This window comes from Lucilia cuprina, chromosome 3 (assembly GCF_022045245.1).
Source record: "Lucilia cuprina isolate Lc7/37 chromosome 3, ASM2204524v1, whole genome shotgun sequence".
Classification (NCBI taxonomy): domain Eukaryota; kingdom Metazoa; phylum Arthropoda; class Insecta; order Diptera; family Calliphoridae; genus Lucilia; species Lucilia cuprina.
The window spans coordinates 36,816,850-36,842,702 of record NC_060951.1 but is presented as its reverse complement, the minus strand read 5'-3'; the positions used below and the strand labels follow the sequence as shown (position 1 = coordinate 36,842,702).

Sequence of the window (25,853 nt, the reverse complement as noted above, 5' to 3'; positions counted from 1 at the left end):
CTTACCTTTATCCTTACAAATTTTTAATATAAATTCTTTTTGAAATTATTATTTTCGTGTGGTTGAATTAAATTTATTATTTCATATAAATAATGTAATTGGCTTATAATATTATATTGTTTTTGTTCTTCTTGTTTCCATTCTTTATAATTAAATGTAAAAATTACAAAAATCGGTTCATGTCATTGGTTTCTTCTTATTTTTTCTTTTTATATATAAAAAATTATTCATATAGAAAAAAGTCTTAATTAAAAGTTAAAAAAAAAAACAATTAAAAGAAAACAAAATTTAAAAAGAAATAAAATATAGTTATTTTTTCGGTTACTAGCAGTAAAATAAAGCAGAAAAAGAATTGATGTATTTATGTTCCACCCAACTTATATCGATAACTTACGACCCACAAACGTACAAAATGCACCACACATCCACGGTGGTTTATTGAAGGCAGACCTACGTCTGGTACGGCCCCAATTGTCACGCCACGTTAATGCTTGATGTTATTCAGTAACAATTTCATCTTTAAAGGACAAAGCAGTAATAGCTTTAGTATGGCCAGTATATTTACGTTCGGGATTTTTTGTTTCCAACTTCCAAAGACGTGCAATACCATCACTGGAGGCAGTAAAGAGGTATTTTGAATCAGCACTAAAAGCCGCATCCCACACCCAATAATTATCGATTGACAGTTCACGCCACATAGTGAAATCATCTGTTTTCCATATGCGTGCCGTACCATCTCCGGATGTAGTCACTAGAAGCCTAGAATCGGGACTAAATTTACAACGCAAAACGTAGCGTTTGTGAGCAGCTATTTTCAGTTTCGGATGTAAGGTGGTGAGTTTTTGATTTGGCGAGGAACTTAGCGACCAAATATAACAATTGCCTTTATTGTTAACAGCAGCCATATACTGACCATCAGGTGAAATGGCCACATCTTGTATGGACGCATCCACTTCGGGTATTAACTGTTCGTGGACTTCGGACTTGACATCCCACAAATAGACACCACCATTTTGAGCACCCATAGCAATTTCCACCTGATTAGGATGCAAACAGGCGGCATTTACGGGTGCTTGACAATCGAACACCCGTGAACAATGTGGTGAGGCGGACAACATATCCCATATGCGTACACGATGATCTTCGCCAGCGGTAAACATCCAGTTGCCATCTTCTTGGAAACCCAAGCGTGTGACGTTCTTCTGAACACTTTCAAAGTTGATGACAGGCACGTTAGTTGTGGATTCCAAATCATACAGACGTATGCACTGATACCCACATGCCGCTAAACGGGTTTTGTCCGGTGTGCGATCCAGTGCATTTACTTGCTTTTAGGAAGAAAAACAACGCAATGACAACTTATATATGAACAATTGTTAAGATTTCTTTCCCCAGCCACTTACCGATGTCTCCACAAAACGCAGCGTGCGTATACAATTGCCGGTATGTGCCTGCCATAATTTAATGGTGTGATCATAGCCACCAGTGGCTAGGATTAATTGGTCACCTGTTGTTTCCATTAAAAATGTTTGATTTGTTTTAATAATTTTAAATTTAAGTTAAAATTTCATTATTTTTTCCTTCGTTTCTTTTACAATACAAGTGTGTCTGTCCGTAGTCTGGTAGTATTTTGTTTTATTTTTTTCTTCTACAGCTCCCTAGCTGTCAATTTGGCAGCTTGCTCTCTTGGTATTCACAATAAGTGTATTGCAGCATTCACAGTAGTCAATATTCACAATAGGAGTAAAATAAGAAAGAAAAGAACTGTTATATTTAAAATAAACAGTGTTGGCGATTGGAATGTGTACAATCTAAATAAAAGAATGAATAAATAAATAAATTAACAGTTTATGCAGATATATCATAGACTACAATCTAGTCGATGAAGTGTTTATTTTAATTTTTAATATAGATAGATCGATAGATATATAGGTAGATAGATAAATAGATAGATGGATAGGTAGATAGATAGATAGATAGATAGATAGATAAATAGATAGATATATAGATAGATAAATAGATAGATAGATAGATAGATAGATAGATAGATAGATAGATAGATAGATAGATAGATAGATAGATAGATAGATAGATAGATAGATAGATAGATAGATAGATAGATAGATAGATAAATAGATAGATAGATAAATAGATAGATAGATAGATAGATAGATAAGGAGATAGATAAGTAGATAGATTAGATTAGATAGACAGATAGATAGATAGATAGATAGATATATAGATAGATAGATAGATAGATAGATAGATAGATAGATAGATAGATAGATAGATAGATAAATAAATAGATAGACAGATAAATAGATAGATAGATAGATAGATAGATAGATAGATAGATAGATAGATAGATAGATAGATAGATAAATAGATAGACAGACAGATAGATAGATAGATAGATAGATAGATAGATAGATAGATAGATAGATAGATAGATAGATAAATAGATAGATAGAATCACAGATATATAGATTGATAAATAGATAGATAGATAGATAGATAGATAGATAGATAGCTAGATAGATAGACAGATAGATAGAGAAATAGATAGATAAAATTTTAAAAAATTAAATATGTTCATATGCTGTGATTCCTAATATGTATATTACTTAAGAAAAAGAAAAAAAAAATTAACAAAAAATCGTTTAAAAAACTCCTTATCATCCAAACACCACTTTGAAAACTTAAAAGCCTTAAATAAGTATTGCCTTATACTGATGATTGTTTAAAAAAATAAATAATAAAATAAACAGCATTTCCATTAATATCAATTAAAAATCATTTAAACAATTTTCACTCTTATTACTCAATAAAAATAGTTTTTTGTAATAATAATGCAAAAAGTCAAAATGCATTAAGAAAGTTTGCCAAGTGTACTTACAGTTGGATGTGTTTGGTGGCATGTTGTTGGATGATAATGATGTTGAGAATGATTCTCCATAATAGAATATTCCATTGCTTATTCATCCACTCATTTTGAACACAAGTCATATTGATTTCTATCTATCTATTGTCAGCATGAGTGGAGTGAATTGTGTGAATGGATGAGATGAAGTAGTGAATAAGTGTTCGAAAAAAAAAACACATGATCATTATTGTAACAATGATTTCATAATTATAACAAAACTAAAATTTAACTTAAGTTTATGACAATTCATACGAACATGTTCGAATTGGCAGAGCTGTATTTAAGGATTTAATAGATAGAAAGACAGACAGACTTACAGACAGACTTACAGACAGACAGACAGACAGACAGACAGATAGATAGATAGGCAGATAGTTAGATAGATAGTTAGATAGACAGATAGATAGATAGATAGATAGATAGATAGATAGATAGAAAGATAGATAGATAGATAGATAGATAGATAGATAGATAGATAGATAGATAGATAGATAGATAGATAGAAAGATAGATAGATAGAAAAATTGATAGATAGATAGATAGATAGATAGATAGATAGATAGATAGATAGATAGATAGATAGATAGATATATAGATAGATAAATAGATAAAATTCATATCACAAAGCTTTTAAGGAACAAATTTCGTCAGATATCTATATCTATAGGGTGCAACACTTTCCAATAGTATAGTAAAATATAATTTACGAACAATTAAGTATAACAACAAAAATATTATTATATGTAACTAGAATTTCAGTTTTTTTTTATTATCTATTATTTGAAATCAGTCTATTTGTAAAGCAACGATTAATAGATATTGACGTTCATAAAATTTAAAATATTAATATAAATGTATGATCGTATGAGTAACAATAGAAGTCCGACTGATCATCCGCACGTACGTCTGTCCAAAAATGGACAGACCCTCCAATTCTAATTAATTCTACATACACTACAAATACACACATACAATATCAATATAGTCGGACGTAAATACGTATGACTCGTTTCGGAATGTTCTCAAATATGAATGGAATAATTTTATAGACTTAATGTCGCCACAAACCGCACACCATATTCGAAATAAATGTTAGAGAAAATGTAATGTTTAAAAAAATGAATAGTATTAAGGTTTGGGGGGCTTGGTTGAAAAAAAACTCACCCGTTTCCCTCTACTATAACTATATTAGACAAAATTGTGTAAAATAAACATTTCTCATTTTATATATAAAAAAATTGGAAACAATCATATCAAGGGAGTGGTTGGTAGGTATGTAGTTGGTGTAAGTGAGGAAATATGAATTGAAGGTGATGTTATGTTTTATTTTTAATTGCTTTGGTCATCATCCCACAAATGGAACAGAATTGTTTAATTATTCGTTTTGGTTTAATTTATAGTTATTTTTTGTTTTAATTTTAATTTATTAATCATTTGTTATAATGTTTTATCAGCATGAAAGTTTTTCTTAATTAAAAAGGCTTTTTTTCTTTATTGAATTTCAATTCTCAAACATTGGTTTAATGATGATGCATCATCATTTATAAATAATTGAAAAGTCTACATGTTAAGACTAGTATTGGAATCCAATCAACATTGTTGGTGATTTATTAGATCTCAAAATTTGCGAAGGGAGGGAATTAAAAAAAATTAATACTGAATCTTTAATGGCCTAATTTGTATCTGTCTATCTATATATCTATCCATCTATCTATCTATCTATCTATCTATCTATCTATCTATCTATCTATCTATCTATCTATCTATCTATCTATCTATCTATCTATCTATCTATCTCTCTAAATATCTATTTATTTATCTATATTGTATATATAAATAAAAACTTACCAAATCCTGAACTCTCGATTTTACTCTGATATTATCTGGTACTGAATGTGTCCGAAAGATTTCCAGGTTTTTACAAAATTCCAATATTCTTCGTCCTTCTTTCCGCCTATAGACTTTTTGGTGGTTGTTCTCTTTGGTGACCTTATAGATCTGTAAAACTTAATATGTTTCGTAAATTTGTATGGATTTCTTATAATCCATACAAATTTACGAAACTAATTCATATCACATAAGAATAGTATTTTTTAAATGTATATAAATATATAAATCAATAAAATTTAATATAAATTCACTAGAAATATTTCTAAAAGTATTTAAGATAATTTTTAATATTTACTACTGGCTTCTGTTTTAACCCACTTTATGACAACATTCCAGATGTCCAGATCATCATATTCGTTTCCTATGTTTTTTTTCTTAATAAAACTAAAATATTATTTTAAATTTATTAGAAAGATTTTAATCTATTTTTGTGGGTTGGCTTTTTTAATTATTATTTTTTTTTGTTTTGTATGAGTTAATTAATTTTTAATTTTTCTATATAAAAAAAAGTTTTGTTTAATTATTTTTCTCTCTATATACTATTTTTTAATTTACAAAGATTTATTGCAAACAAATTATTTGCTAAATTTTAATGTCTTGATAAAAGTTCATAAATCTTTTTAGTGCAATTTAAATTAAGTCCATGATTAATGAAGTGCTTTTTCAATTTGAAAAAAATTATTTCTATTTAGTAGAATGTTTTTACAATAAATGGATGCGGAGGGAGATTAAAAAAGAAAAGCGGACTAATGTAATGGAAAAACAAAAGGTTTTGCATAATAAACAATTGTTGTTTAGAGAGAACAAGTTTTTGTTGATTAATTGTTGGAATGCAGGTCAATATATAATTTCTATGAAATATGATTTTTTTTTTTTTTTTTTTTTTTAAGGGACCAAATTTATAAAATGCATACATTTTAGTTTCTGTTTCCAACTTAGACTCAAGGCAAATATGAAGATCAGGATATGTTGGTAAAACTTTCGATCAGTAATTACTTTAAGAGTTAATATTGAGGGTTCCGTTAAATTTCATTTTATACTAGAAGGAAATGAGATCAGGAGAGATCGTTAAAAATAACGATTAGTTAACAAGTTTGCATATTGTGAGAGATCGATTAAACTACTAATCTGTCTCCACTAGGGAGTACAGAAAGTACATCCAAGTTCCTATAGAATTAACTTTATTGGAATGTTTAATGATACTGTAGAATGTTAAAAAATGAATCAAGATCATTGATATGATCATTTTCATTAAAATTCTTTCTTAATTTTTCTTGTATTATTAACATTGAAAAATATTTCCTTATATTTGCACAAAACATCACAAAACATAATGTCTGCAGAAATTCTTTAAATGTCATTATCACATCAGCACGATCACGAGAGAAGGTCAATAAAACATCACACAATATGAATATGAATTTCAAAATCAATTGAAATGCATATGAGTTTTAAGTTGTTATTTTGCTGTCAAAGATGAACATTTTGCATTCATAAATTTATATAAAAAAGAACTGTAATGAAAACATTAAACAACATTAAATTAACATGCTTGTTTAGTGTAAAGTGTGAAAAACGATCGCAGTTACTGATCAATAATTTGATTGGTAAGAGAGACATATAATACATGCTAAAAGATGTAATTTTCTATAACAAGTCATATCGAACATTTGACGAATGGCAAAAGTGTCATTAGGATATTGCTGGATCATCTCTTCTCGATCAATTGATTTTCTCTTGACCTGTCAATGAGCGATCAATTGGTCTTTTCTCTTGACTTTTCAATGAACGAATTAGCTTTTTCGAACAAGACAATAAAAATGGTGAAATATTTTATTTGATTGAGTATTAAACTTCTTCTGTCTATTAAAAGAACGATCTTTTCAATGGGGACGGATCAATGGATGGATTTACATCAGTGAATGTTTACATTCTAAAGTGACTTATAGATCGTTCATAATTGCTGTTATGTCGTTTGTGGCATCAAGTCAAGCATTGTCAATTTAAAACCCAATGATCATGATATGCAAAACAGTTACATTGGAATATTTCCTCTTGTAGCAACAATCATAAACATATAAAATATAAATGTTTATGGAATTTTTCTGATCGAAATGATATATAGTTGACAACATAAAAATTGTTTTTTTAATATTGACATGTTTAATAATAATATTACAAAAAAAAGATTGTTGATCTTGAAGAAATTAACAATTAATGTTATATTAATAGAGTTGAATCCTCGATCGTCAAATTTTTCATGTTAATAAACTAGTGATCGGCTCAATTCCCATCATGTTGTTCTAAATGAACTCGCGATCGGTTAGTGATCAGTTCGTTTTTTTATCATGCATTTGAATTAAACTTTAGATCGTTTCATAGTTCATGCTCATAAAAAAGTTATTGGTTTATTTCTCATCATGCTATTCTAAGTGAACTCGCGATTGGTATTTTTTTATCATTAACCTGATCACAAATTGATTGGTTCGTTTTTCATCATGCTATTAAATCTACTATAAATGAACTCGCGATCGGTTAATTATTTACATGAACTCGCCTAATAGATGTCGGTTCATTTTTGAATTAAATTCTAGATCGTTTTATTGTTCACGCTAATAAACAAGTGATCAGGTTGTTTCTCATCAACCTATTCTAAATGAACTTGCGATCGGTATTTCTTTATCATTAATCTGATCGGTTCGTTTTTCATTATGCTGCATTTCTCATCATGCTAAATGAACTCTCGATCGGTAAATTTATCATCATGAACCAGCCAAGTGGCGATTAGTTCATTTTCCATCAGGCTTTTTTAAATGAATATTTGATTGTTTCATTTTTCATGCAAATAAACAATTGATTGGTTCGTTTCTCATTATGCTTTTCTAAACTTGCGATAGGTTCGTTTTTCATCATGCTGTTTTAATTGAATCCTCGATCGTCTAATTTTTCATGCTCGCGATCGGTTAATTTATCCTCAGGAACTTGTCATGCTTTTTAAATTAAATTTTCGATCATTTCATGCTAATAAAAAGGTGATCAGTTCTCATCATGCTTTTTTAAATGAACTCGCGATCGGAAAATTTTTTATCATGAACCCACTGCAATTAGTGATCGGTTCGTTTTTCATCATGCAGTTTTTATTTTTCATGAAATTAAACATGTAATCGGTCCATTTCTTTCCATGCTATTCTAAATGAACTCGCGATCGGTTAATTTTTTATCATGAACTCGATAAGTAGTGATTAGTTTATTTTTAATCATGGTTTTTTTTAATTAAATTATCGATCACTTCATTTTTCATGCTAATAAACAAGCGATCGATTAGTTTTTTATCATGCAAATCTAAATGAACTTGCGATCGCTTAATTTTTTATCCTGATAGGTTTCCCGATTACTTATTTTTTAATGCTAATAAACAGACGATCGGTTCAATTCTTATCATGTTATTCTAAATGAACTCGCGATCAGTTAATTTATTATCATGAACTCGACAAGTAGTGATCAGTTTATTTTTTATCATGCTTTTTTAGTTTGATTATAAGATGCAAGCGATCGGTTCATTTCTCTCATCATGCTATTCTAAATGAACTTGCGATCGAATTAATTTTAATGCTGTTGTATCATTAATTAACATTAAGAAGAGATTATCTCTTCATTTGAAAAAAAACAAACGTTGATCATTGATTATAGAATGATCAGTGAACCTTCATTGATCAGCACTTAATCATGCATGTAATTAATAAAAATATATTAAAAAAGTTACAACAAAGTTAATTGGAAAACACTCATTAATTTCTCGCAGTTGGAAAAAGAAAAATTCTTAAGAAAAATTTTAATTTCCCTTTAAAATGTACATACATAGGAAAGAAATATATTCACGCATTTAATGAAATATTTAGGAATTAAATTTCAAATTCTAATGAAAGTGTCATTTTGTCGTTGCACGTGACTTACGTGATTTACCTTAACAATTAGTGGGTGTGGTTTGTGTTTCATTGTATGGTGTGGCTTGGTTGATTGGTTCAATTCAGTTGACTGACTGACTGGCTGGTTAGCTGGCTGGAGCAAGGCCTCTATATAACTAGTTGGAATATTAACATCAAGTTAAAGGTAGAGGTATATAATGACAAACTCTAAGGTGGGTGCTAATATGACATAGAATACTATACACACAGTATTTAATAATGCAAATATTTAGCTAGTAAGTTATTTGCATTTTTACTGATATTATTTCTAGCTTTTCATTTTTTATTCAGGAAAAAAAAGAAAAGTCGTGCTTTAAATATTCCCTTGCATAAGCACCCACAGAGACATGGGGAATGAAAGACACAGACACCACCACTTTTTTTTGAACGGTTTGATAATGATGAATGATTTAACACACTCTCACACATACAGAATGAGAGTGTCTCAGTCATAATTTAACCCAGGCTGACTGGTAGTCAGTCAGTCACTTACTTACTCACTCACTCAGTCAAGTCATTTGAAGGGAGACGTACGACAAGTATTGACACTAAAAGCAATTAATCATCATCAAAGAAACATGATTGACAATTTAATCAGTGAATAAATTTTAACATTTTAAAACAATTTACAAGGTGGACACAACTCAAAACTAATAACAAGCAACAAAACATTTGTTAATACAATAATTAGTATTGAAAACAAAAAAAAAAAAAAAAAAAAACTACTGATACAAAAACAATAGTGTAGATATCAACAGGTTGGAAGCTAGACAGATAGTGATGTTGGGTTTGAGCTAATGAAGATTATTATTTTAAAAAAAAACAGTTCATACTTTTCAAGTGAATTAGTTGATCGATATTGATCAAACCGATTATTAATTAATTTTTCATCATTCTATTTTAAACGGATCAAAGATTAGTTATTTTTGTTATTATGATCTTTTAAGAACCTGCTATTAAAAACAACGAGATCAATTCTGTAAAATGCACCGATAATTGATTTAATTCAATCCTCGATCTCTTAATTTTTCATAATTTTCTCTTCTCATCATGCTATTCTAAATGAATTAGAGATCGGTAATTTTTTTTATTCAATCCTGAACATGCCAAGTAGTGAACGGTTTTAAATTCAAGAATTCAGTCCTTGATAGTTTAATTTTTCATATTTTTAAACAATAGAAGTGAAAATTTTGTTCCCTTGAAATTTTTATTTTTTCTTGATAGGAAAACTTGTTGTAAACAATTCATTCACAATAGTTCATTTTGTATGGAACAGCTAGCGTTAGGGTTCTATAAATCGGCTTTCGAATAATCGAACAATCGACTTTTTGTCGAAAAAAGTCGAAAAGTCGAAGTTGACTATTTTGTTCCAAAAAAGTCGATAACTCGACTATCGTCTGTGAAAAAGTCGATTTTGTGAATAAAAGTCGAAAAAAGCCGAAAAGTCTGAAAGTCGATAAGTCGAATAAAGTCGGAAAAAGTCGAAAAAAGTCGAAAAGTCGGAAAAAGTCGAACAATCGAAAATTGTAGAAACAAGTCAAATATTTAAAAAAGTGGAAAAAAAGTAAAAAAAAAACTCGAAAAAAGTCAAAAAATAGTCGGAAAAAAGTAGAAAGAAGTCGGAAAAAGTCGAAAAATCGAAAAATTGTAGAAACAAGTCAAAAATTTTAAAAAAGTGGAAAAAAAGTCAAAAACTCGAAAAAAGTCAAAAAATAGTCGGAAAAAAGTAGAAAGAAGTTTATAAAATACTTATAGTCGAAAAGTCTAAAAGTCGACTTTTATTTAAATGAAAAAAGTCGAAAAGTTGAAAATTCGACTTTTCATAAAATGCAAAAAGTCGACTTTTCGTTTCAACTGTAGAACCCTAGCTAGGGTTCCATAAATCGGCTTTCGAATAATCGATTTTTTGTCGAAAAAAGTCGAAGTCGACTATTTTGTTCCAAAAAAGTCGATAACTCGACTATCGTCTGTGAAAAAAGTCGACTTTGGAAATAAAAGTCGAAAAAAGTCCAAAATAGTTGTGAACGAAAAAAGTGAATCGAGAATATATTTCAAGTGAAATGATGATTGACCATAGGGGTGAATAAATACATGATCGGTTAATTTCTTAACATGAACCTGCCAAGTAATGAGCAGTTCATTTTTCATCATGCTTTTTTTTTACTGAAATTCTCGATCACTTTATTTTTCATCATGTGATTACAAAACAGAGTAATCGTAATCACTAAGTTGCAATCACTAAATTTTTATTTTATAAATATAAATGAACTCACCGGCAGTTGATTTGTTTTATCATGTAATTTTGTAATAAACCTCGATCGGTAAATTTTTAGTCATGTTATATTGTTTCTTGGGTTATTGTTTATTAGCATGTGTAATGCTAGTCTAAATTGACCTGTGATCGGTTAATTTTAGTTGCTTATGAAACCATGATTGGATAATTTTTCGTCAATGAACTTCGAATAGGTTTATTTATTATGCTATTGAAAGTGAAGCCGTGAACGAAGCTATTCTTAATTAACTCGCGATCGGTTAATTTTTCATCATAAACCAACCAATTAATAATTGGGTAATATTTCATCATAATATTTTAATTATATCCTCGAATTCCTAATAAACACGCGATCGGTTAATTTCTCATCATGCTATTCAAATTAAACTAAAACCCTCTAATAAATGATGGGTTAGATTTTCATCATGCTATTTTCATTGAATGCTCACTCGTTTAATTGTTTATGTCAACATCACATTATTCTTAATAAACTTGCGATCAGTTAATACGTAGAACCTGTCAGGTAATAATTGAATCCTCAATCGTTACATTTTTCATGCCAAAAAACTCGCGATCGGTTCATTTCTGATAATGATATTCTAAATAAACTCGTAACCACTTAGCTGTTCATCATAAATCCTTGAAATAGTGATCGATTTATTTTATAGCATACTACTTTAATTGATTATCCGATCGCTAACTTTTTCATGTTAAAGAGTCAGCGATAGGTGAATTTTTCATCATGTTATTCTAAATGAATTGGCGATCAGTTAAGCTTTTCTCATAAACCCGCCGATTAGTAATCGGTTCAGTTTTTTGTTGCTACTTTAATGAAATCTCCGCGATCGGTTAATTTCAGATAATAATATTATAAATAAACTCGTAATCACTTAGTTTTTCATCATAGAATCGTCAAATAGTGAACGATTCATTTTAGATCATACTATTTTAATTAATTCCTCTATAGCTTAATTTTTCATGTTAATAAGACGCGATCGGTGCATTCTTCATAATTTTTCTCATGAACCCGCCAATTAGTGATCGGTTACATTTTGGCAACTTTTCCATCTATCTAAAGAAAGCGATGATCGATTAATTTTTCATCATTCTTTTTGAAATTTATCCGCGATCGTTTAAGTTTTAATCATTCTATATTTTCACCGGTTATACTTTAATTGACTAAATTGATCGCTTAATTTTTCAGCTTATTAACCCCCAAGTAATGATTTTTTTCATTTTGATCATGTTATTTCAACTGAATCCTTAATATCTTAATTTATTCTTATCATGCTTGAATAATTTAACTCACGATCCGTTAATTTTTCATTATGAACTCGGCAATTATTAATCGGTTCATTTTCCAACATTATAAAATAATTGAAAGCTCGATCACTAAATTTTTCATGCCTATAAAACCGCGATCAGTCATTTTTTCATCATACAATTGTAAATAAACTCGCACAATTGGTTAATTTTTCATCACAAAACCGTAAATTCGTGATCGGTAACTTGTCCATCTATATAAATAAAGCGATGATCGATTAATTATTCATCATTCTTTTTGAAATGTATCCACGATCGGTTAAGTTTTAATAATGTTATATTTTCACCGGTTATGCTTTAATTGAAATCTCATTATTCCTTAAGTATTGATTGGTTCATTTTGATCATGCTCTTTTAATTGAATCCTCGCTCTCTTAATATCACATACTAATAAACCCGCGATCGGTTCATGAACTATCGATCAGGTAATTTTTCATCATGAACTCTGTAATTATTGATCGGTTAATTTTTCAACATTGTGATGATCAGTTCATGATATTCTATTATGATCGAAAGATTTGCTCTTATTCAAAATGAATCCAAGATCGTTTTATTTACATGTTATTCTTAATGAACAGAATATCAGTTTATTTTCCATGTTATTCGAAATAAACCAATCACTAACGATCAATTTGTAAAGTGTTACAAACCTATTATTAATCCATAAACAATATCTTGTAAACCTTTATTCACAAGACCCTAATGACTTTTTTTTAGAGAAAAAAATGATACCATTTCATATTTTTACTTAGATGATGTCAGTTAATGAAAATTTTAATCTGAGTGCCTGTCGTTTTGCTCTAGAGAGTGTATTTTATTATTTGATTTTAATCGTTTTAATATTTCATTTTAAATTCTACATATTATGTATTTTATTTTGTTTTATTTAAATTAATTTTATAACATTTGCATATTTGCAAAACAACAAATAAATAACAAAATAACAATTGATTTATTCGATTAATACAAATAAATATATAATGTGAGATTGACCACTCACTCACTCATTTACTCAGTCAAGTCATACAATTCAATTCAATCCAACCACTGATCGCAACAGTTTTAGAAATGATCAATTAGAAAAATAATTTTTTCGAAACATTTGAAATGTGTGTTTGTGGAATAAATTCACATTATAAAGCCAAACGATTTATGGTTTTATAACTCAATTGTTTGCTTATGCCCGAGTTCTTCTAAACATTTGTATAATGTAAAAATTCTAAAATATTTTACTGGATTCTTGTAAAAACTTTGTACTATAAGCACATAATCTTATGGATTGAAAAAAAAAAAACATTATGCATATTTTTAAGTTGTGCTAATTTATTTTTAAAAAATGGAATAAACAAATTTCTGCTTTCTATTATTATTAATTCGTTGGCATTTGAAATGTTTATATTTTAGTTTTGAACAATTTTTTATATGGTGGCGTATGATTGATATTAATTCAGGTCATATTTTACAAAAATTAATATAATTTTAAAACTCTTCAACTTTTTAAAGAAATTTAAAATGTTTTTAATAGAAAACACTTGTAGCTTTAATATATTCCCACTAACCCTCCCAAATTTTATAGAAATATTTGAAAAAAATTATCGATCGCTAAATTTTTAGTCATGATTTATTATCTCGGGTTATGATTTTGACTTGTGATCGTATTCTGAGTAAAGCTACGATGCTATTTTTCATGCTAATAAAGCCGGGATTAATTAATTTCTAAACATGCTACGTTAATTGAATGTACGATCGCTTAATTGAATCCGTGATCGGTACATTTTACATAATTAAATTTTAATTGAACTCATGCTAAAGATCCTGCTAAGTAATCATCGATTCATTTTATTCATGATTTTTTGCTTTGATCGCTTAATTTTTGATAATAAACTCAAGATCGCTTCATTTCTAAACATGCCATTCTAAATGAACTCATCAAATATAATTCAGACATTTTCAAATGTGCGTTAGTGCGTTTCCAGCCAGATTCGGCTAGTAGTTTTCGATATAAGTAGCATGGGTCCTAGGTCCAACATTTATCAAAATTTTAAATTCGTTGTTCATCTTTGCTTTTAATTAACGCTTTATATTAAAAGCTTTTTTCAAGCTATATTTACATAGGATCTATCTTTCACAATGATTTTTTTAGATTTCATTTAATTATATATACCAGAAAAGGAAAATTCATTACATTAGTAATTTTTTTAACAATTTTTGATATTAAGTCTATATTATAGTTTAGTATATAGTTTAGAAAATATATTCTAGACTAAAGTCTAGTCTTTAGTTTGTCAAAAAGTCTAGTCTTTAGTACAGTCTATAGTCTATTCTATAGTCAAGTTTAGTCTATAGTCTAAACTATAGTCCATAGTTTAGTCTATCGTCTAGTCTATAATCTATTCTATGGTCTAGTCTATAGTCAAGTCTAAAGTCTAGCTTATAGTCTGGTATATAGTCTAAACTGTAGCGTAGACTATAGTCTTTAGACTAGTTTATAGTCTAAAGTATAGTATAGTCTAGTCTACAGTATAGTATATAGTATTGATTAGTCTAGTCTATAGTCTAGAATGTAGTCCAGTCTATAGTCTGGAATGTAGTCCAGTCTATAGTCTGGATATAGTGTAGTCTATAGTCTAGCCTATAATTTATTTTATAGTCTAGTCTATAGTATAGTCTGTAGTCTAGTCTATATTCTAGTCTATGGTCTAGTCTATAATCTAGTCTATGGTCTAGTCTATAATCTAGTCTATAGTCTAGTTTATAGTCTAGTCTATAGTCTAGTTTGTAGTCTAGTCTATATTGTGGTCTATAGTCTAGACTATAGTCTATAGTCTAGACTATAGTCTATAGTCTAGACTATAGTCTATAGTCTAGTATATAGTCTATAGTTTATAGTCTGTAATTTGTAGTCTCGTCTATTTTGTAGTCTATAGTCTTGTCTATTGTCTAGTCTATAGTCTAGTCTATAGTCTAGTCTATAGTCTAGTCTATAGTCTAGTCTATAGTCTAGTCTATAGTCTAGTCTATAGTCTAGTCTATGGTCTAGTCTATAGTCTACTCTATAGTCTACTCTATAGTCTAGTCTATAGTCTACTCTATAGTCTAGTCTATAGTCTAGTCTATAGTCTAGTCTATAGTCTAGTCTATAGTCTAGTCTATAGTCTAGTCTATAGTCTAGTCTATAGTCTAGTCTATAGTCAAGTCTATAGTCTAGTCTATAGTCTAGTCTATAGTCTAGTCTATAGTCTAGTCTATAGTCTAGTCTATAGTCTAGTATATAGTCTAGTCTACAGTCTAGTCTATAGTCGAGTGTGTCACCTAGTCTACAGTCTAGTCTATTGTATAGTCTATAGCCCTGTCTATAGTGTAGGCTATAGTCTAGTATACATTATAGTATATAGTTCAGTTTATATTCGACTTTATAATTTACATTAGCTTTTAAACTTATTTTTAGAGCTTTTTTTTAATAAAATAGATAATGGTATTTATAAACCCTTAAGTACAAAATAAAAATAATAAATATAGTAATATATGTTTAATAAAATAAATATAATAATTTTTAAGGATCAACCGTTTTATATTTTAAGCTTTTTTTGAAGCTTCATGCAATTCTATACACGGGATCATATTTTAAGCTCTTCTACTGGTAAATATTGCGTGCAATTATTATTTAATCATTTTACATTTTAGCTTCTAAGCTAAAACGGAGCTTTTTCATAATGACTGATTTATGTATTCATGCAATTTATTTTTCATCAGTTCATATTTTAATCATTTTATATTGATAATGACTGATTTATGTATTCATGCAATTTATTTTTCATCAGTTCATATTTTAATCATTTTATATTGATTTTTTTTTAAAATTCATGCAATTTTTTTATATAATAAATAAATATAAATTTTAAGAAGCTTTTACAATGACTGATTTGCAAATTTTAAAGTTATATTTAGAGCTTTTTGTAACTACTGAATACTTGTTATTTAAAAAAAAAAACCGATAAAATTTACAATCTTTGGTTTCTTGCTAATTATAATTTTTTCATAAAGCTTTGAAGGTTTAATACGATAGATGTTTTAAATTTATAACTGGTTCATGTTCTATTGAATTAAGTTCATGTTTGAAAAATTTTGACTTATAAACAATTATTTCAAATCTTTTTCAATTTCGTCAGTGAAAAAAATTTCCATATTCGTTAGAAACCTTTGAAATCATAAGCATTTATCAATGACGTCTTTAGAAGACATACAAACTCACCTCATTCTATATTTTATTAACCACTCACGCACTATTTTTTTGTTTAACCACCAAACCCACCTATTCAAAGAAAAACCTCAGTTCTTTATGCCAAGTGAAGATCACATTAAAAGATCATAGTGGTCAGTAAGTAGAAGTAGCTCTTTCAGTTGATCATGGTTGTTATTATTACGTTTTCAAAAATTTTTTCACTCCCAATTATTTTCCAAAAAAAAATTTCAGACACCATATGCGATTTTGAAGGTATTGACAAGAGAATGTTTTGTTGTTGTTGATATTAAAAAAAATGACGTAAATTTATTTTGACGTCTTCAATAATATTACTAATAAAGGAGCAACAATAAGATTTTCAACAAATTTTCTAACACAGAAAATAAATAAACAAATTAAACAACAGTTTTCATTTAAATTTAAACAAATCGAAGAAGAATGAATCAGTGCAAGACGATCAATGGAATATATATATATATATATAAATTTGCAAAGAATTTTGGCTGATAATGCTAGAGAGATTTCTTTTTTAAAGAACAGTGGTATTAAAAATCTATAAAGTTGTACCGTATATATATATTTATTTTTAATATAAATTAATGGAATATTTTCTTTTTAAGCTTTTAAAGTAGTAAATTAATCTTTTGGCAACTTTAACAAATTTCTTTCTGTTTTCGACTAAATTTTCCAATATACCACACTGTCTTTTGGTTGCTTTGAAAAATTTACAATTTAAAATTTACTAAATAGAACATTTATCATGGAGTGAATAAACACGTAGAAGTGAATAAAGAACAAAATAAATATTTAATTGAAAGACATCATCAAAATATTTATTTCAATAATATCAGGGATGGGAATAAAGAAGTGACTCAAATACAAAACAATATGAATGTTTTATTAGCAAACATATTGTTAAATCAAAAATTATATATGATTTGTAATCAATTCTTTGACTATTGTCGAGACCATCCAAAATTTAGACCAGATGATAGTTGCGAATATAGACAAGACTATAGTAGAGACTATTGACAAGACAATTGTCGAAATTGTATGTATGTATATAAGACATATAGTCGAGACTGTATACTATACTATAGACAAGACTGTAGTCGATTCTATAGCCAAGACTCTAATCTAGACTTTAGGCAAGACTATAATCTGGACTATAGACAAGACTATAATCTGGACTATAGACAAGACTACAATCTGGACTATAGACAAGACTATAGTCTGAACTGTAGACAAGACTATAGTCCGGACTATAGACAAGACTATAGTCTGGACTATAGAAAAGACTATAGTCTGAACTATAGACAAGACTATAGTCCGGACTATAGACAAGACTATAGTCTGGACTATAGTCGGGACTAAAGAAAAGACTATAGTCTGGACTATAGACAAGACTATAGTTTGGACTATAGACAAAACTATAGTCTGGACTATAGACAAGATTATAGTCTGGACTATAGACAAGACTATAGTCTGGACTATAGACAAGACTATAGTCTGGACTATAGACAAGACTATAGTCTGGACTATAGACAAGACTACAGTCTGTACTATAGACAAGACTACAAGACTGTAGTCCGGACAAGACTATAGTCTAGACTATATACAAGATTATAGTCTGTAATATAGACAAGACTACAGTCTGGACTATAGACGAAACTGTAGTCTGGACTATAGTTGACAATATATACAAGACTATAGTAGACAATAAATCGAAACTATATACACTATAACCTTTAGACTAGACTATAGTATGGACTATAGACAAGACAATGGACAAGTCTATAAACGTGACTATATTCTAGTCTATAGTCGATACACAAGACTATTGGCAATATTATGCAATATTATGGACAATACTATAGTATAGACGATGTCTATAGTCTAGACTATAGACAATACTATCTTCATGGTTATAGTCTAGAATTGACATGACTATAGTCGAGATTCTAGACCACATTATATAAACGATTTTTAATGTCAAATAGTAATAACAATGAATCACCATTTTTTTTTTTTGCATTTCAAAACAGCGCGCCAACCTAATCAACACAATTGAGTAACACAGTAGCGTATGAGTAATATTTAATATAAATATTAATGAATATTACTCATACGTCATGATTGTTGATAAATAAAATGAAATTAGTTTCCAAGTGACTGAGAGAGCATTAAATTATAGAAAATCAAATAAAAATGAAAAAAAAAACAAATTGTTAAGATTTAAACAAATTAATAAAGATTAAAACAAAACACAAGTCAACAGATAACAAAAACCATACCTTTAAAAATGTCATTTATTCATAAATAAGAACAATAAATAAATAAAAAATATAACTTATTGAGGTGAAAAGTATGACAGTATTTTTGTTAGTTGATTTTTTTTAATAAATTATTAATATTTGTTTGTTGTTAGTTTTTTTTGTTCATGATTTAGCATCATGCCATTTAATCATAAATCTTCATCATATTTAAAATAATATAATAAATTATAATATAAATATTAAATGACAGTTTTTGTTTTTGTTGTAGCATTTATAAATTTGTTATGAATACACATTAAGTTGTATTTTTTTTTTTTCTTTTTCTAACAAATTCAACTGAGCTGATGTCTCAAACTGTGTAAAAAAAAATATTATAAAATTTGCATACAACTAAATTGTTGTTTGTTGGAAAAAAGACGACTATTTAGCTATTATATTTTTGTTGTGGCAAAAAATTTAAACTTAAATAATTTATTATGTGTGTAGTATTTTGTTACTTTTTTTGTCGGTTTTGTTACGATAACAATCACACTTGCATCAACGAAAATTAACAAAATAAATAAATTAAATAACAACAACAGCATGAAAAACTATTGAAAATATGCAGCAGGCATTGAAACAAATTGCTGATATTAATCATACCCGCATAATGTGAAATACTAAGGGGAGTTCTATAGTAGGGTGTAGTGTAGGGGGCATTATAAATAAATTGAAAAGTAATACTATATAATCAAGATTATAGACCAGATCAAAATGTTAATGGATCAAACTACTATAGACGAGACTATAGACTAAACTATAGAACAGAGTGAAGTTTAAACTATAAAGCAGTCTACAATCGAGAAAAGAGACTTGACTCAACTTGAGACTACAAAGCAGAATATAGTTGAAACTATAAGTCAGACTATAGGAGAAGGCTTTCTACGAGAATATAGACCAGAACAAGAGACTAGACTTTTTCCGTAAATATAGATCAGACGAGCCTACGGACCAAACTGTATACTATACTTTAGGGGAGACTATAGACCAAAACTTAGAAGAGGTAACAGATTAGACTTTAGGAGAGACTATAAAATAGATTATAGTAGAAGCTATATACCAGGCTACAGTTGATACTATACACAGTCGAGAAAATCACCCTTATCGCAAATAGAAGTGAAATTTTTCTTCCCTTGATTGGAGACACTAGTATATTTTGTATGTAACAGCTGTTCCATGTTTACAAAATTTCATCAAAAAATTTCACAACTGGGGAATTTTTTTCACAACAATAAAGTTTGTGAACAAAAAAAAAATGAACAGAACTCAGACTATATCGAGAACAAAGAGACTAGGATACAATCGAGGATATTGATCAGACTACATTCGGAATTATAGAACAAAATATACACGAGACTATAGGCCAAACTATAGTCAAGGCTATAAGATAAACTATAGTCGAGACTATAGACTAGACTATAGACTAGACTATAGACTAGACTATAGTTCAGACTATAGACTAGACTAGAGTTCAGACTATAGACTAGACTATAAAAGAGACTATAGACTAGACCATAGTTCAGACTATAGACTAGACTATAGTCAAGGCTAAAGACTAGGCCAAAGATCAGATTATACACAAGACTTGAGACTAGACATTGAGAGAGATTATAGACTAGCTATAAACCTGACTATAGTCGAAACTAAGAACATACTACAGACGAGAAAATAGACTTGAATATTACCTTAAACTATAGACCAGACTATAGTGCAGAGTACAGATCATAGTAGAGACTATAGAGACCACACTATAGCGAAACTATGGACCAGAATATACGAGAGACTATAAAACAGACTATACTCGAGACTATATATAATACTTTAATCGAAACTATAGACCAGACTAAAGTCAAAAATATAGACCAAACTATAGTCAAGAATATAGACCAAACTATAGGCAAGACTATAGACCAGAATATAGTTGAGACTATAATCAAGACTATTAACCAGACTATAGTCAAGACTATTGACCAGATTATAGTCGTTCCCACGACAATCGGTTCTTCGCACCGGATCGACTCGGAGTTCAACGAACAATGACCAAGCATTGTCAACTCAGCCACACCGACTTTATATATGTCGTTCCTGCGACAGCAACAACCAGACTATAGTCAATAATATAATCTAGTCGATATTATAAACTGTACTATAGTCGTGAAACTATGGACTAGAATATATGTAAGACTATAGAACAGACTTTAGTCGAGACCATGCTATACATGATACTATATATCATGCTATAGTCGAAATTATAGACCAGACTATAGTCGAAACTATAGACCAGACTATAGTCAAGACTATAGTCGAGACCATGCTATACTGGAGACTATAGATCAGACTTTAGTTGGAACTATATACTAGACTATAGACTAGACTATAGTCGAGACTATAGACCAGACTATAGTCGATAATATAAACCACTCGAGATTATGAACTAGACTATAATCAAGAGTATATACACGACTATTGATTAGATTACTGTCATGCTTGGCAATTCAAAATTCGATGAACCAGTTCTATAACATTTCAAAACATTTTTAAATCACAATGGAACTTTGTAAATTGACATATTGGAATAATTACGATTTTGATATGAACCCGATATTTTTGTATTCATGCAAATCAGTTCATTGTATTAGCATCCTTATAAAAATGTTCATGCAATTTTTCTTTAAATATTTATCATGCAATTTATATTTAGTAATTGAAAAACTGAATACTTACACCCATCCTTAGATAAAATAATTGCAAACAGTGCATATTTTTAATAGTGTTTGATGAAAGTTTAAGATGTTTAAGAAGTTCTTCGAGACCTGAAAGAGAGAGGAAAAAATTTAGTTTAAAAAAATATTCACATTTGCAAAAGTGTACTAAACGATAGTAGACTGTAGTCGATACTGTATACTAGACTATAGTAAAGAAAATAGATTTGGGAACAAAAAAGTTCCCAACACCGATATTATTTTACAATTCAAATATGAAACGTCCCACCTATATACTGAAAGAGAAACACTCATCTTTATCAGCAACAAAATCATCATTTAATCTAAGGTGTCTGTCTGTCATCATTTCTAGTCGAGTGCCTGATAAATCATTTTCAACAAAAAACAAACAGAATTCTCTAAATTCATTAGGCTTGTCATTTTATTTAATACTTTCAATTTTGCAATTTTTTCCACAAGCCAGTTGAAGTCTGCTAGAATGGGGTGGGGTCTATTGTTTTGTACTCAACATCATCTACAAAAACAAAATAAAATATCACAAAAAGTGGGTGTGATCCACCTGAATGGTATTAAAATGTAGTTATTGTTTAATGTTTTCGTATATTTATGGCTAAATTACAATATTGATCTCTAATTTCACATAAACAATAAATTTTGCAAATTACAATGAATTAAATTAACAGAGACAAACAAGAAAATTTTTTGCAAAAAAAATGAATATAATAAATGACATGGATTTCATTTTCAAATAGCAACAACAACACAATGACTTATTGACGCCATTTTTCAACGCCATCATTTTACAACAAGCAGGTGATTTGTAATTTATGAAAAATTTATTTATTCATTTGTATTTGTTATTTAAAACCATGATAATTAAATTAATTATTATAATACTTAATTACAGGGTATTAAATGGATTCTGTTCGATAATTAATAATGTCGATTTTGAATGTGAACCACCACACCAGCATCCAGCCAGCTATAGCAACAACAACGTCAACTACCAACACGACTGTCTACTGTCAACTAAATCAAAACAGCAGCCACAGCAAATTAACAATGAAAAATTAATTATGTCAATCAATTTTGTTATAAAAAAAACTAGTTAAATTTAAATTAGAAAATTCAAACAAAAAAACTTAATTAAAATTCAAGGAAAATTTAAGTGGAATGAATCAATTGGAAATTAACAATATCATTGAATTAGATCACATAACAAAAACAAATGTTCTAATTTATTTAAACTGGATAATTAATTATAAAATTGTTAAATTTAATAGATATTTAAAATAAAATGGACAATTTTAACAAGTGGTCTCAGGAAAAATCTAAAGGTGATTGTTAAAGAAATAAAAAATAAATCGAACTGAACTTGAAATAAACTTGAACTTAACTAAAATTAAACTAAAGCTGAAGGAGATTGAACTGGAGCTGAAGTAGAACTGAACTAGAACTAAACTAGAACTAAACTAGAACTAAACTAGAACTGAACTAGAACTGAACTAGAACTGAACTAGAACTGAACTAGAACTGAACTAGAACTGAACTAGAACAGAACTAAACTAGAACTGAACTAGAACTAAACTAGAAGTGAAATTGAACGGAACTAGAACTGAACTAGAACTGAACTAGAACTGAACTAGAACTAAACTAGAACTAAACTAGAACTAAACTAGAACTAAACTAGAACTAAACTAGAACTAAACTAGAACTAAACTAGAACTAAACGAGAACTAAACTAGAACTAAACTAGAACTAAACTAGAACTAAAATTGAACTGAACTAGAACTGAACTAGAACTGAACTAGAACTGAACTAGAACTGAACTAGAACTGAACTAGAACTGAACTAGAACTGAACTAGAACTGAACTAGAACTGAACTAGAACTGAACTAGAACTGAACTAGAACTGAACTAGAACTGAACTAGAACTGAACTAGAACTGAACTAGAACTGAACTAGAACTGAACTAGAACTGAACTAGAACTGAACTAGAACTGAACTAGAACTGAACTAGAACTGAACTAGAACTGAACTAGAACTGAACTAGAATTCAACTAGAACTCAACTAGAACTGAACTAGAACTGAACTAGAACTCAACTAGAACTCAACTAGAACTCAACTAGAACTGAACTAGAACTGAACTAGAACTGAACTAGAACTGAACTAGAAGTGAACTAGAACTGAACTAGAACTGAACTAGAAATGAACTAGAACTGAATTAGAATTGGGCTAAAACTGCGCTAGAACTGAAGTAGAATTTAATCAGAACTGCCCTACAACTAAACTAGAACTGAACTTGACTTTAGTCTGGTCTAGCTGCTCGACATTAGTCTTGTCTGTAGAATCGACTAAAGTCAGGCCTTTATAAGCGACTAGACTTGTACTAAATATAAACTAGAATTGAACTAGAACTGAACTAAAAGTTCACTAGAACTGTACTAAACCTAATGACCATATGCTGGACTATAGTATAATCTATATATTCAATTATAGTCGGGTATATTAAATAGACAATAGTCTGGTGTATAGACTTGACTAGACATAAGTCTGGTCTAGAGACTCGATTATACTCGGTCTATGAAGTTAACTTCATGAAATCAGTATAAAGGTCTGGTCTTTATGCAACACTATAGAATCTATTCTGCAGTATAAAATTAACATTATGCATTAAAATCGTGTTCGTTTGATTTGAAAGTTAGATTTTTATGCATTAACTTCATAAACATTCTAATTGTGGAAATTTTGCATTAAATACTTTAACAAAATGGTTCATTAACGTTAAAAGAAATCCTGTAATTGACATACGAAAAAAAAACAAAAATAAAACTTTATCTTAATGAAAATGAATCAATCATGAAAAATACTAAATTTGAACCGGTTGAGATATTAATAACACCGATTATTAATTATAACATTCATACTTTTCTCAAGTCGCTGAATGCTTATAAAAGAAAGTCATTATAGACATAGAAGTATTACATTTGATTGTGGTAAATAAATAATAATTTCTTCTTAATGTGTGTATCATCAGGAAATGCAAAACAGTTAATGCCCATTAGTGCAATGACATAGTAGTGGTTAAGAGGAAAGATAAAGAGAGAGAGAGAGAGCGGGGCGAAACATAACAGATCATACTAATATATTCAATTCTCTCTTATGCCAACAACAATTAACTTCACTTAATATGTACTTGTATGTTACAATTTCGACAGAAAGTGATCTTGATCACATCATGATTACGGAAGAATACTTCACTTCATTCTTCAATAAGTAAAAGATATATACAGAGAGCGCATTATATGCTGAATATAAAAGAACTAAAAAAAAGTGATATCTTTGCTGCTGAGGGAAACGATCATGATGATGACGATGATCTTTATAATAATATAGAGTGTATTTGTTTGTTGATATCTTTATGATATCATGGTCTAAATGCTTAAACTGTGTAACATTTATAGTGCACATTCACTCACTCACACTCGTTCACTCAATCATTGACTCACTTGGCACCATCATCATCGGCAACAGGAAGAAACAGCAGCGCCATCATTTACTTTTTTAGATGTGTCTTTGTATTTTTTTTCTGTTTCTAGTGCCAAGCGAAGTAGATGAAATTGATGTTTAGAAATTCTTACAATTAGATTGCAAACCAAGTTCGAGAGGCATAAAGAGAGGATGTTAGAAAAAGAGATGTTTTTTCTAGCGATCGACAGTTTACTAAACAGATGCAGTCACACAAAATACTTTGGAGAGTCTGCCGAAATCTATTCGTTTAAAAGTACTTTTTTTCGAGACTCCTTAATTTACTGCTGTTCGCCAAAAGTATATTTTTCTTACATCCTTTGCTTGTTTTTCTCTCCCTCGACTTGCTTGCTCTCTCAACAGTTTTCTAAGCTCATTTGTTGATACTAACACTAAACAATAAGACAATTTCTCAGTGGTAGAGAAAAGAAATCCAGCTTTTAGAGTGAAGTAAGTGATCGTTAATCTGCATTAATTCTGTAATGATTTACAGCTTTCATAACAGCACCCTTTATAATTCTAATACTGCAAAATAGCAATTTTGCAACATTTACCACAACGGCAATAGGATGTTTGAAATAACATTCCCCCAGTGTGAATCATTTAGTGTTGTCCGAGATCAGAACAAATCTACAACAAGAAATTCATCAATATACAGAGTCCAACTAGT

General features: G+C 29.1%; 1 protein-coding gene across 1 annotated transcript; it reads right to left on the bottom strand.

Moving 5' to 3' along the window:
- Nucleotides 1-181: 181 nt before the first annotated feature.
- LOC111691219 (protein LST8 homolog) lies at nt 182-21,733 on the bottom strand. The gene is made up of 4 exons (XM_023453874.2): nt 21,656-21,733; nt 4,772-4,929; nt 1,404-1,811; nt 182-1,328 (listed from the first exon to the last, which is right to left on the bottom strand). Exons 3-4 carry the CDS (start codon nt 1,518-1,520, stop codon nt 498-500), a joined length of 948 nt encoding a protein of 315 aa, XP_023309642.1. The 5' UTR covers nt 1,521-1,811; nt 4,772-4,929; nt 21,656-21,733; the 3' UTR covers nt 182-497.
- Between the last annotated feature and the right edge of the window lie 4,120 nt (nt 21,734-25,853).

Excerpts from the sequence above, each read along its gene's own strand:
- LOC111691219 (XM_023453874.2), bottom strand. The coding sequence starts at position 1,520 with ATGGAAACAACAGGTGACCAATTAATCCTAGCCACTGGTGGCTATGAT. Across the intron at positions 1,329-1,403 it reads TGCGTTTTGTGGAGACATCG|CAAGTAAATGCACTGGATCG; the intron begins GTAAGTGGCTGG and ends TCTTCCTAAAAG.